Source organism: Bombus affinis, chromosome 5, assembly GCF_024516045.1.
Source record: "Bombus affinis isolate iyBomAffi1 chromosome 5, iyBomAffi1.2, whole genome shotgun sequence".
NCBI classification, from domain to species: Eukaryota; Metazoa; Arthropoda; class Insecta; order Hymenoptera; family Apidae; genus Bombus; species Bombus affinis.
The window spans coordinates 14,429,541-14,443,719 of record NC_066348.1 but is presented as its reverse complement, the minus strand read 5'-3'; the positions used below and the strand labels follow the sequence as shown (position 1 = coordinate 14,443,719).

Sequence of the window (14,179 nt, the reverse complement as noted above, 5' to 3'; positions counted from 1 at the left end):
TGCAATTTCTGATTTATGATTTCGACGTACTCTGACTTTGTAGAATTTATAATCCGAGATATCTTGAGAAATATTTTCAAATGAATTTTATAACTGCCGATTAGCATGTTAATTTATTCGTTCGAGCATATTGTAATCTTCGATTTATGGATCTCGATGGAAGGCAATTTCGTAATCTCTCATTTATTTTCTTAATTCGCTTGTTAAAATATACCGTAACTCCTAACGTAATTTCTCTACTTACTCTGACTGTACAAATTTTCTATTTGGTATCTCGCTTTTATAAATAATCCTACAATGTTTAATGTAATATTACTTGAATTCGTTTCGATGTTTCTGAACAGTAACTTTACAATTTTAATATATTAACTTTCTGCAATCTCCCATCTGCTGGTTTAGTAACCTGTTAATAACCATCTTTCCATAATTCTCAATTTGCCTAAACACAACGAACACCTGTTAGATTTTGTCTAAACGAAGCAAAACGATACCGCCATATTTTCTGTCGATTTTTCTGCCTGAGATACTCGCGTTATATTTATATATTCTAGGAGGCAGCATCGTATCTCGAACGTGAATGTTATCTCAACCACCCCGTATTTGTTTGTCCCGTACTCCGTTGAGAGAGCTGGCTGGCCAATCGCGGCGATCGGTCCACCAATTTGCATTTTACGATCCTGTTTCCAACGAGCGCAGGTTTGTTCGTCGCGTTATAGTTATAGCCGGATTAAACGAACGTCGCCTGCTCGTAACGAGCGATCGTGTTTAACTCTCTGGCAGAAATTAGGTCTCTTTTACACAGGTGTTCATGATAAATTGGTTAATTAGACTCGTCGACAAGGAGTTTCTCTTGGAATTACTTCTGCAATTCGACCAACAAAACCGTCGTCGACACGGATTTAATCGCAGCTTCTATGAATTCTTGAAACACTTGTTGATAATTGCGAAATTTAAATGGTAAATCATGCAAATGTCAGAGCGCGAAATAAGAGATCATTTTTTCCATCTTTTTATCCTTCTTTTTACGAATATTAATACTTTACGTTATAACTACGTAGCAGTGAACAGCGAACATCGATTAACACTTTGACTGCCACGTTGGTCATTGTTGATCGGCCACGGTTTCTCCTGTGACGTCACGGTGAAATAATTGTATGAAAATTGACAGTAAGGAATTTGTAATATAACCGATAAATAGAAGATACTTTGAAATAAAAAGGGTCCCACTGATCAATTAAATATTTTTATTAGAACATCAATAAAAAAAAAAAAAATCCCGCATCTAATGGTGTACTGTGTTTGCAACAATATCTTTGAAGGATAATCTACGAATATTATTATAAACACAGCTTAGAAAATAATCGTAAATGCTGCTTTATAATCATATAATTGAAGTTAGAAGTGTGCACATATTTTACTATTATATATAGAACGAGCAAATACCGTTTACTAATATCTTTTACACGTTTCAACAATATATTATTGGACGTTTTGCTTGTGACGAAATAACAAATGCGAATGGTTTGTTGAAATAAACGAAGCCTTGCTGTAATATGTCGCTAGCAACTATTACCAAGGCGCCAATAAGATAAACGGACCATTATGGAAGAACGTTTTCTTACATCATCAATTTATTATTATTTTGCCATTATATGGCCATTATTATGGTCCTGAGCGAAACACGTGATTTCGGTGTGGCGGTCAAAGTGTTGAGAGACGTTCTGGTCGGAAGAATAAAAAACATCGAAATTAAATATGAAATTCTATTCGAGATCGAACGATTCGTAGTTGATATCGGCATCCGCCTTTTTATATGTGAACGATGAATACCGATCAATGATATGATTTTATCGATGAGTTCATGTCTCGCTTCACAGAGAAGTTTCGACGCTTTTACAGTTACGCGTGTTTTACGCGCTCATAAATATTAAATATCGACGTGAAGCGTTTAGCAAGTATGAAACGCTGGCCGTTAGGAGCAAGATCCTTTATACATATTCCGCGTGAAAGTTTCTCAACTCGTACCATAATCTTTCATTCATCGGTGGATATCGAATATCTAGATTATTGATCGTCGTCCGACGAAAATTCTCTTCTATTCCTCTTTAGTTCGTATCAAGTATTAGGCGGTATGAATCATCAAACGCGCCACAAGAAAGATGAAATATCCAAGTCAATTCGTACCATTCTAAAACTATTCGGCAAAACGATGATCGATCTACATCTTTCCAAATTTATATTGTCATACCATTGCGTTGATCGTTAAGAAAATCAACGAAATAAAAGGTAGATAGTTTTTGGATATTTGATTTTAGTATCGAGAATAGTTTTACTTCGTTTCGCGTATTCCGCGATTTTTACGGATGAAACGTTCAAAGAAATCGGAAGATATCCGACGAGGTACAATGATGAAGAACCTGCAATTTACAGTGAAATTAATTAAAATCCAGAGTAAAGTTCGAATAAACAACATTGTAAACAAGAAGCCACGAAGGATGTTGGTTTGTCGTGAGGAATAAAATGTCGAAGATGGATATCCATGGATATCCACGAGCAAATGAAAGGCAAACAGTAGCGCGGCTGGATCTTATTGTTAGGTAGGGAAAATTCGACGAACAGGATTGGCGTGATGCGCAACAAACGAGCAAACAAACGCGAACAGACACGGGGACCCGCGTCTACGTTGTCGGAATCGATGGTCGTGCTTTGCCTTGTTGGACAGCAAACAATACGAACGCGGACGAACCCCGAAATCTTTGTTTGCTATACGTGTATCGTGTTGAACATCCGCGTGCGTACACTCTGTAAATCCACGTCGCGATTATTTTGCAAATTAGGCCGACCACATTTGCAACGTCGATTGTTCGTTCACCGGTCGTTTTTATCATGCTAATTATTGTTGTATTGCTTCGATCGAAAATTATAATTGGGATGGTATCGTTAGATCGTGAAATTGTAGTCCGACGTGGAATTTTGTTGGCGAATTTTAGTAGCGATATTTCCATTTAAAGGAAGTCATTTGAATTTCATTTTCACTTGAACTTTCGTGATTTTCTGCGGCAAGCGTAGATCAATTTTGAAGAGTCTAATCGTGTCGCAAATTGCCATAGTCACATATATCGAGTCGCTATTCCTCGATCTAATCGTTTTCGTTTACTCGAAGATTGAGGCAATCAAGAAAAGTGAACTTTTCGGTTTGAAATATATATAGAAGTATTTTATTTATCCATACGGTTGTTAAATATTCATCCATTTTTTTCTAAAGCCTTGCGATTTTATTCTCGTCACGTAGTATAATTTTATTGGACAATTATGGTATTTAAATTACGATCGTTTTTAAAATTGTCTATCCCAATGTGTCGTCCTTCTAGCAAACCTAGTTTGGACGTACGAGATTTGAAATTTTTCATACTTCAGTTTTCCTATATCGACACTTTAATTCGATCTAGCGAGGATGGAATTTTCTTCCGGAGTTGCCCGATCTGCCATAAGTTACAGCGCAGTCTGCTATACTGCAGTTTAGATGTTCCCTGGCAGCGGACTTAGCGTAACATGATTTATCGTGGTCCGGATTCGCTATAGAAGAAGCTGCAACCCTGGGGTGCCATGACCCAGCTTTCCTTGTTTATTAGAACTTACTTTAATTCCCCATAATGTAGGCTTACCACGAAAGTTGCAGAATTATTAAAGTTTCGAAATTTCCCTTCGTAACATCGGTCGATAATAGAATTTTCTCTGCCATAAAATTCAAACCTTCCTCTGCTTCCACAACCAAATCTTCCAATATGGCTTAGAGAAATAAAATATCCGACAATTTGTTCCAACGTCACTGACAACCTAATTTCAGCACTCGATTCAATCAACATGGCTAACGTCAGTGACGATGATCAAATCCTTTGCATCGTAAAATTCAAATCTCCCTTTATAGCCCATCCCTCGCAACACGGTAACAGATTTCCCAGCAGCGACTTCCAATTCCACTAACAATCTAACATTCGGTGTAACCCGGTTAAATCGCAACAACCACGGCCATATACGACACGAGACTATACCAGCATCAAGGGCCTACAATCGCGCGCTTCTCCTATCAGATTCAACCTGTCCCGACGTTGTTACAATATTATCTCTACCGTCGCTCGGTCTAGCCATGGCTTACCTCTATTTGCCCGTGCAAATACCAGTAAATCCGTCACCGGCTCGTTTGCCGACAGATAAAATGACGTTGACTCGGATCAAGCCTAGACGTTCGCCATCCTGAATCTCTCGATCATCGACCCGCGCTACTTGACAAAGACTCTGTTCCAACTATCACCAGGCCGATAGATAGTCAAGCCTTTATCCGCTATTAACTCGAGCAGATCGTGCTTCTCGATTCAATTTCGTGGACAGAGAGCCAGCCAGCCTCGTTCGAACGATATCGATCCGATTAAGGGGACCATTGTAGCTAGGGTTCTACGATTGGCAGCCTTGTGTGTCCGGTTAGAGAGAATCCCTCGGTTGCATCGTCAATTCGTTCAATTTTCTCGACGTTCGATTAATTGCAAAAACGTGTCTCCGTGTCGTCGTAGTTCGAATATATGTATATATGTATGTAGAGATAGGAAGAAAGAGAGAGAGAGAGAGAGAGAGAGAAGGAGAGACAGTCTCGACGATAATAAACGGAACCAAGAGTTGGTTCACGAAGTTTCGTGACGCGAGCTGACACGAACGATCCACGATTTCCGGCTGATTCGCCGTCGTATCAGCGCGATCTGAATTGAAATACAGGAAGTAAGTAAATCTAGCTGGCCTCCGGTAAATCGTGTCTCGTTAGGCTAACCTGGAACGCAGTCTCGGCCATCGATTTTTCGATCTACGCGCCTGCTTAACTCCGCTCCCGAATGACACACATAATTTGCTTTAGTGGAAGGGATACGAATTGCCGCATAATCGTAAACAGTTTTGGAACGAGTAGTATAAATCGTACGAACCGTTTTCTCTTTCGAAAATTTGGATTTTTCGATTTAGGCGCCTGGAAAATTGTAGCGTTATCGAATGATACGCGTTCCTTCGTTGATAGAGGCGAGACGAACCACGGTGACGCGGATAGAAAATTTGAAATAAATGGCATCGGTCGCAGAAATTGTTCACCTCGAATTCTAGAAATGTGAAGTTTGATACTTTGCAATGATGGAATTTCGAATTTTTAGAACCTGGAATATGAGATTTATTCAGCGTGGAATTTTGAACTTCGCAACTCTGGAAGTTGGAATTTTGTAATTTAAGCGTTTGAGCACTTTGCTGTCAAAAGGCACACCCTTCTCTCGACGAAAGCAATGCCATAAATAGAACTTTTGAAATTAATACATGATATTAATCGTGGAGTAGACAGGAACGTCATCGTAATTTTTGTCGTAAATAAAGTAGCTTCTCGATCGATGCCGCTAAACCGTTAAACTTTAAAGAGGCGTCCACTTAAAGTTCGTAACGAATAAGGGAAGGCATTTGTTGGATGGTAGACTGGGTTGGTTGATCGATATGCAACTTTTTTCATTAACAGCATTGTCGTCCTCGTTATAATTTATATCGCCCGCTACTCGTTGTAGGGTAATTGATATCGACGATGCTCGCACGCTTCTTCTGCAACCGAGTTTACCCCTATTACCAAGAGTTTCTTCTCCAGGAACGATCGATGGAGAACATAACTTATTCGCTTCGCTAGAAAATGTATGTGATGCATTTTTCCCCCATTACTCGTACTTTAAAAACTATCAAATTTTAATACTTCCCAATTTTAATTCGAACTTTGCGAGTAAAATGAAAAATCAGTATAATTCAATTCTCGCGAATATCTGGATTTTGCTATGATTTATTTTTCTGTTATCTTGAACCATAGAATCAACCCCGTTTATCTACAATGAATTACCACTCTATATATATACAACATCCCGCCTTTCAAAAGCCATATCGATCAACTTTATAAATCGAAAAATACACAACAGAATGATATTTCAAACACTGTCTTTTCTCATTTCCCTCAAAATTGACCACCTCGTTCCTACGAACAAACTTACGGCAGTAACTCGTTCGTTTCTTGAGAATTGAACGTTAGTCATGTACTTACGTAACAAAGCTAAGAAACGAATAAAAGGCCGAGTTAATTAATTTTGCTTCGGAGAGGTTCGAGCAACGAACGCGCGTCATCAGACATCTCGCTAAAAGACTTAACCAATCGATCGATACTAAGACCATGAAGCCTGGCATCCAACTGGTCTCGAGATACCAGGGTCATTACCAACCTTCGGTTAAAAACATCTCGAAGAAAAGGCCATGGGCCATCGTCAAAGAGTTTACTATAAAGAATTCTCGTGAAAAGAGTCACGTGCCTACTTGACCGTATTATTAATAATCGACGTGCCTTGGCTCGTTAGTTCGCGCGACCCGATTTGACCCAGCCTCTGTCGAAAATCTACCACTCTGTCGACTCGATGGTACAGGATGTGTCGCATGCCTGGAACAAGCAAACACACAGCTTCGAACGTATCGCGCAACCTTGCTCGCGTGGCCTGTATCTGCATAAATTTGACTTGCTAAGCCCGAAAACTCGAACCACCCGCCACCTGTCGTTGCGCTAGCGAGTAGCATGAGCTACGACCATGTTGATGCCACTAGGTCGCTCGTGAACTTCCGTCTTCAAGGAATGCCGCGGTTCCGGTTTTGCTTCAACCAACGGTATTTTGCTCTTGCTTGTTAGTCACTTTCGACCTTCGAGTGCCATTTCGCCGGATCTTCTTAGTGCTACGCTCGATTTAGGCTATCGATTCGAGAATTGGAGGTGAAACGAAATTGGATGCTTTTGATGCGGTAGATTTAAATTTAGCTTTCGCTTCTCGGCTGTACTTGACAGCTGGCGAGAAGAGTTTGACTCGTTGGAATAATTGTTGGCGTGATTGGCGACTGCGAATGGAGAATCCTATATTTGGCGGTTACGAGCAACTTCCTTTCGCAATTTGACGTTATTCGTCGATTTAGTGTTGCAGCGAACGAAGTAGATTTTGACACGGAAACGGAGATATTATGAATCTTGGAATATTTTAGTAATTCGATATGAATTATCCCGTATGATCTGTTCTGGATATAAATGTACTGTCTCGATTCCTAGAGTCTACGCCCTTTGAAAGGATATTTCTGAAAATACCACGCGTATTAAACATTTACTGTAAAACTTCTAACTAAAAATCAATATCTTAGATTATCGAAAAATCCACGAATTCCACACGACCAACGCCACTCTTCAAACTACCACCCTAGCAAAGGCTCGCAAGAAAATGATTTCAACTACCCCAGAACTTCAAACGTTCCAAAATTTTCGCTTCTTTTGCGATATCTTTGTCAAACCACTCTAAAAGACCGTTTCGAGGAAAGAAAGAAAGCTCGCGAATAAAGAAAACCTCGGGACCGTTCGCGTGACCGATCTCCACAAACTCACCACCTTTTAGCGATACTTTCTGCCCCGGAGGCGGTCAACAATGCTTTCAGCGGCAGCGTGCAAAATTCAAACGCGCTAACGAGGCTGAAAGACCTTCGATAATCGAAGAGAGAGAGAGAGAGAGAGAGAGAATATCGGGCCGTTCGCTAACTACTGCCGGTGCTTAAACCAGTTTAAACTTGCCCCGATGGACCTTTGAACGAGCTACGGAGGAGGTTCAGAAGGTTTGAATCGCGAGCACAGCTTCGCGACATCGCCAGCTACCCTATTCGCCGGCCTATTATCTTAACGAACGCCCTTTGTGTAGTCCACGAGCATTGTGTTCACTCGTTACCAAGCAGAAGAAAGCTCGAACCTCGTTCTATCTTTCTAGCGAAAATATCGTTCAAGGAGATATCCTTTTCGGGTAAAGTAGAACCTCGTTTATTCGATAACCGAGCAGTTCCGATAGAGCAGCGGATAAAAAAAGTTTCGATGATACTTGTTTCATTGAAGTTTTACCGATATTTGTGCATATAACAGGTTATAATAAAATGTAGCGTTACGGTTTCTCAAAATATGGAAAAATTTCATTTTTGTTAGAGATCTTTGCACGGAAAACTCATCCTTCGTGTTCGTACAGATTCTCTGCAATGCAAGAACCAGGTGACAAAGTTAAAGATTTTAGCATCGACCGTGCGTAAAATATTAAATAAAATACTTTTCGGATATCGAATAAAATATTCAGAGATTCTATGAAAAAATACCGATTGATAGCTATGGTAAAACAGCTGCGGAACGTTCTAGCGTGGCTGGACAAGAATCGGATCCCTGTCGTTAAATATTTCTTAACGTTTTGCCAAAAGAAAATCGTTTCGAAGACTACAACCCTTGCATTCTCTTCATTTACAAATGGATATAACGCGTAATTCCTCTGATTAAGATCGAGAGATCCGATTTAACGTGGAGTACAGTTGCTCTGAGGAAATTCTGTGGATCCTTGGCGTGGCCTCGTTCGGGGTTAAATTCGAGAGTAATTAAAGCGACGTTATTACGGGTAACGTCGGTTGATTCTTGTGAAGCGAGAAAAGCTACGGCAACGCTGAGTAAACACGGGAAGATAATGTTTGAACAGCCGGCAAAATATTTGACGGAAAATGTTTCTACTGGGAAACATTGTTGTTGAAGGATAAAATATGTGAGCGTAGCTGCAGGGGCTAGTTTCGATGTCAGAGTAATTCGATGGTGTGGATCGAGTTGCCACGAGCTGCGAGATTAGAACGAGTCAGTCAAAATTTCTCAATTTAATCTTCGTTATTTCAAAACGATGCAAATTCTATAATTTCCTTCTACGTATAACCATGACGATGTAATAAATTTTCAATGAAGAGGATCGTTTAATTCGTTCAAGAATATTATTTTGGGCTGAGAAATTCGACGTAATTTCATAACTTTAATTTGATTATCGGTGATTAAATTTTGTCTCCTAATATTAGCGAAGTTCTCAACTTCTGTTTAAAACGGAAATAATCCGAGAAACCGATAGAATCTCCGGTTAGCAAACATGCAAGCAATAAAACGAGGATATTCGCGAAGCCATTCGTCGTCTGACAGAAAGCTCCAACTACCCTCAATGATATCTGCTGTTTTCCCAGCTCGCGTTTTAGCGACGTAATTACAAGCCAGTTCCACGAGAACCTGTGTGCTTTTGAAGAGCAACCGTATCGCTGTTTTAGCTGGACGATAAACTTTCGAGGAATCCTGCGGCTCGTGCGATTCTCAAGTGACACGCGTCCACGCCAGCCTCTGCGTTAACATTCTCCTCTCTCTCCTTTCCTTCCCTTCTTCTTTTTTTTTTTCTTTTTTCGAAGGCGTGGGTGGAAAAATACGCCCAGTTCTAATTTGAGATCTCCCTTAATCCTTCCGGTAATTAAAAGGCTAGACTAGCGAAAAAAGCGAATCATCGCCGGACTCTCGCTTTTTCAATGCGACGTTGAGCTCGCTACCCCTTCAACCCCTTCGCCATTTCGGTCTTTAACTTCTCGTTAGGCTCCGCGTCGAAGCTTTGCGAGAATCCTCCGAGCGAATGTAATGCGGCTGCTGCTGCTACTGCATTGGAATTTGACCCTCGTTCCACGGCGGACATTCGTGATTTCGTTAATGGAGGTTTTTAATTTGATGGGAAGCTTGAAATTACTGAGCTCGGTGGATTTAATCGAAGAGAGCACAGCCAGATTTTTTAACGAAGTTGTATCTGCGTGGAAGGGTGGTTTACGGAGTGTCGGTTTTTCTTAATCGTTTCTCAACCCTTTCGCAGATGAATTATTTGATAGGTAGAAATACAGTCGAATTATTTAACAGCTGCAAATATTTGTCTCTTATTTTTCTTAATAAAAATATCTGTATATAGAAATATAGAAATTATTTAAAAAATCTTATCTATGTATAGATCTTCTACTATCAGTTCCTGAAAGAAGTAACATTTTGCTTCGTAATTTTGACTTCCTTTTTCTAAAAAGAAATTCACGTAATCGAGAAATTATACGAGTTAGGTGCATAGGTGGCAGAACATGGGCGCGTTATCAAGAATTTCAAGTTTATTCACCTTGTTTTGTCGAATTAACAGGGTTCAAACGCGGATGGTCAGCGCTTTCTCCCTGTTTACGAACCGGCCCGCGTAAAACACGCTCGTAAATTTCAATTACCGTGGCTTATTACGCCAACAGAAATAAGAGCCAGCCCGGGCAGGTGTAACGCCATAATTGAACATTAAAACTTGTTAAGTTTAATTTGGCGCTGACTATATCGCCCCCGACATTTTCATTTTCACCCGCGATTTCGTCGTTCCTTTCGTTAACGCGTCAAATCTCGCGCGTCCTTTCAATCCTTTGCCATTAAAAAGTCAGAAAATCGTAAATTTATCACGAAAAGAAAAATACCCTTTAAATGTCATTTAAATCATAGAAATTTCAACAGGCGCTTATCGTGCTTTTCTTCTGTCATTCTCGTGTATTAAAGATCATAAATTTTGTATCTTCTTTTACACGAAACGAATATTTCATTTCGGTGCTCCCTACCTGCGAAACAACATATTCAAAATCATAAATCTTACATTTCTTGTACGAATAATTCGTTTCGAAATTCACCAGCTGCGAAAGTACTTGTGCGAACGTTCGTTGCATACTTATTCAACTATCTTAGAAATTAACAGTTTCGTTGCGTGGAACACAGTCGCGAAACGTTTGATCGGAATTTGCAAATTGCCAAAAAGGATATTATTTTTTGTTTCCTCTCTCGAAAACGCGAAACGAATCGCGGCAAATTGATCGCACGAGCACGCGTAGCGCGTGGAGGCGGTTACGCGAATATTCGGTAAAAAAAATTCAGGCAAATGTTTATCGTGCTTGGAACTTCGTGAATTTTGCGAACGTTGTCAATTTTTCTTTTTTATTTTTCATAGTCGGCGACGATTTATCAGACGGCGTTCGAACGGACTCGTTGGGAAAGTTCGTTCCTCTTTCTTTCTTTTTTCGCGATAGAAAAAGAGCAAAGTCGAATAGAGAAGGGGGAGGAAAAATGGTGATTAAATAGTCGTTGGAAGTTTTTCGTTACGCTAGGATTTCAGCTTGCTTTCTGACAGGTAGATAAATTTAATGACGAATTTCTCAGTTCGAACGTAATCCCCTTTATTCACTGAGATCTATTTTCCATGGAGATTTGCTGAGCCGCGGTTAAAAAACGGGATGACAGCCAACCAGATGTTCGTAACGATCTGATATTCGATCGAATCGTCGGAACAAAAAGAAGCTTCTGAAAATTTACTTCTTTCGCGCGGCTCCAGTAATATTAATAACGAAATTCTATAAGCCGTAAGTTAGACTTTTTTGTATAACACGTCAAGCAAATTCTGTTATGTTAATCTGTAACATTGATAACGAAAGAAGCAATTCTACGAGTGAATTTTAGAAACTACAAGCCAGCTGATTATCCAATCGAACGTAAAATTGGAAAAGCCGTTCACGCGTTGTGCAATCAAAGTCTGCGATTTACAATTTGTTGCTTATCGATTCAGCGATATTATCAGATAACGAGTTATTATTTATATGATGTGTTTTTCAATTCGGGATTATCGACGCTGTTTTTCCATTTTCCTTGAATTAAGGCTGTTACACGCTTAATTAACAATAAGGCACACGAATAACTGCGACAAATATTTCATCATTTATAACCGACGCAGTGCTAATACTGTATCGATACAAGAAAAAACAACATTAACAGCATGGTTTGTTGAATAAATCTATTCCTGCGCGTCGCTAAGTGCATAATAGCCTTTGTCGGGCAGAACCCGATCTATTTTTGCATATCCTGACTCGATATCGATTTATAAATTCTTTCGGTAGAATTATACGAGTAATCGTCGTACTTCCTCGTTAAAATCAACAAAAATATAAAACCGTAGTCTTCCAGTTTGAAACAATAAATCATTAAGCTAAATCGGAGAATAAAAATTTGACGATAAAATTCCAACGCTTCTACTCCTAACGTTTCGTCAGGATCGTTCGCAAAAATAACGATAAGCTCAAGCACGACTCTTCAGCGGTGCCATTCGCGTGAACGATAATTTCACGTACGACCGAGTAAACGAAGAGAACGAGTTATACCACGGAATCGACGCGATCTTGCCGCGTTGTTTGAAAAAAATTCGTGCGATTTCCGATTCGTGTGTTTCGAGGGGGGGTGAGAGAGCGGGCAGTGCGAGGCGATATCTTTCGTCGCTCTTCAGACTTGTTACATTTTATCGTTCAACTTATATATTCGTTTCATCTGGTTTCCTTACCTTTCTGGACACTTCGGGGATCGTATATCGACTGGCCTCCTCAGTGTCCCTGTCGTTCGGCGATTATTGCCCATCAATCTCTCAAAATATATTTATCTCTGTCATTCTATTTGCCTTTTCTCATTATCTCTCGTTTTCTTTCTCACTTTAATACGTATTCTCTTTGCTCGCTCTCTCAAAATTCTCCGTCTCTCGTCACTAGCCATCAGATTCTCTCATTTTCTTTTTCATTTTACAGTCCTATCCGATCTCTACTATTCGTTTGCCGCGCGCGCCTCGACAAGTCTGCCCCTCTGTGTCACGACTCTATATTGGAGAGAACAAAGAGACATCAGATACTTGTTTCTCTCGTTTCTTTGCGTTATTTCGATGCCACCAGCCAAGATATACGCGTATCCTCCACGGTATATATCCTTCGCTGGCTACCTTTCACCCTTTCTTTAACTTTTCATATCATATACAGATACATGTGTTCATATTTATTATTATACACGTGCGTTCATCTACACGTTCAAGCAAGTATTTTATTCCTCGCCTCATCTGTACCTTTTATATTATTCTATAATGTTACTTTATAATATTCCCATATATATATATATATATATTATATCTTTTCTTAAATATCGGTCGACTCATCTTTCGTTCTTCTATTTAGCATTCATAGTTTTTGTTCTTTCCGACGACTTTCTTAGTGGAAATATTTGTATTACGGAATTGTCCGGAGCGCGTCCACCCCTTCAACATCGTCGCGTGTGCGTGACTCGCGCCAATCACGCGGACGCGTGCGCGATTCGGAGTTGGATGGATACGAATGAGTTTTTCGAGAAATTTCGACAAGATTAATCGACTGCGTCCGCGTTCGTGGCACGGCCCACGCCTCGTTTGTCTTTGCTTGCGCCTTCGAGAGGCGTCGCGACGCAGCCTGGCAATGGCGATTGGACGAACATGGCGATCTCTACAGACGAATGAGATGGTCGCAAGGGCACACGTGAGTCTGACGCGACGATCGATGCGAAAGATTTGTCACGGAGATGATCGTTCCGTGGTCAGGAACATGTGCTACGAAAATTGGATCGGTTTAATTCGTTGGTAAATTTAACGCTAATCGAACCATCTTTAACCGTGAGTTAAGAAAAATTCATCAGCAACTCTTTAGAATTTCTTGTTAATAAAAGCAATGAAATTGGCAACGAATCCTTGGAATGATCTCGGTAATTTCTCAGTTATATTCGATTGAAATTTACCAAAGAATCGATCGCGAATTCTTCGCAATATTTGCTAGCAGCTGAATTTTCCTAATCAATTTGTAGAAGTTAATTTATCTATAAATAAGTTGGCTCATAAAGCGAAGAAACACAGTGACGCAACGATTCTGGCCACATTACTGTGCCAACGTGTTCGAAGTATCGGAGCAACATCGCATCTGCTCGATTAATCGCGTTATCCAATCAGATTAAGTCGCTATTGCCGAGTATCGACACTGTGCCAGACGTCACGTTCGCAAGAACGATTAACTAGGGACCATCGGGTCGATAACCAGATATTTAACTTGATCTTCCCTTTAATGAATTACTACGCGGATCCTTGGAAACGCCATTGCCACAATTTGCTACCTCGCGATTGATTCTAACGGAGCCATTGGTCTGTCGAACGTAAATATCTACATACTGTATTATTGATTCGCTTCGATAGAGATAAAGAGTTTTAAAAGAAAGATAATTTATAGATAAACAAGTCAACACTTTTCACCTACGATATTCTGGTTATTTTAAACAATAAATTTATTCGATATTATCGTTTGAAACGTGCGTTATTTGATATAAGAAGAATATTTTTAATGGACAGAGATAATGAAATATACCATAAATTTTTAGTGACATACAGTGACCTACGAA

General features: G+C 39.9%; 1 protein-coding gene across 13 annotated transcripts in view; it reads right to left on the bottom strand.

Moving 5' to 3' along the window:
• The window catches only part of LOC126915945 (uncharacterized), a 350,506-nt gene that overhangs the window by 65,908 nt on the left and 270,419 nt on the right, over nt 1–14,179 (bottom strand). For 2 of the 13 annotated variants that reach the window (XM_050721170.1, XM_050721169.1), the window contains one exon: nt 12,503–12,590. The exons of the other annotated variants lie outside the window; for them this stretch is intronic. In XM_050721170.1, coding sequence (XP_050577127.1) covers nt 12,525–12,590 — 66 coding nt within the window. In that variant the 3' untranslated portion in view covers nt 12,503–12,524. Of the gene's footprint in view, nt 1–12,502; nt 12,591–14,179 lie in introns of those variants that run through there. 13 annotated transcript variants of the gene reach the window in all.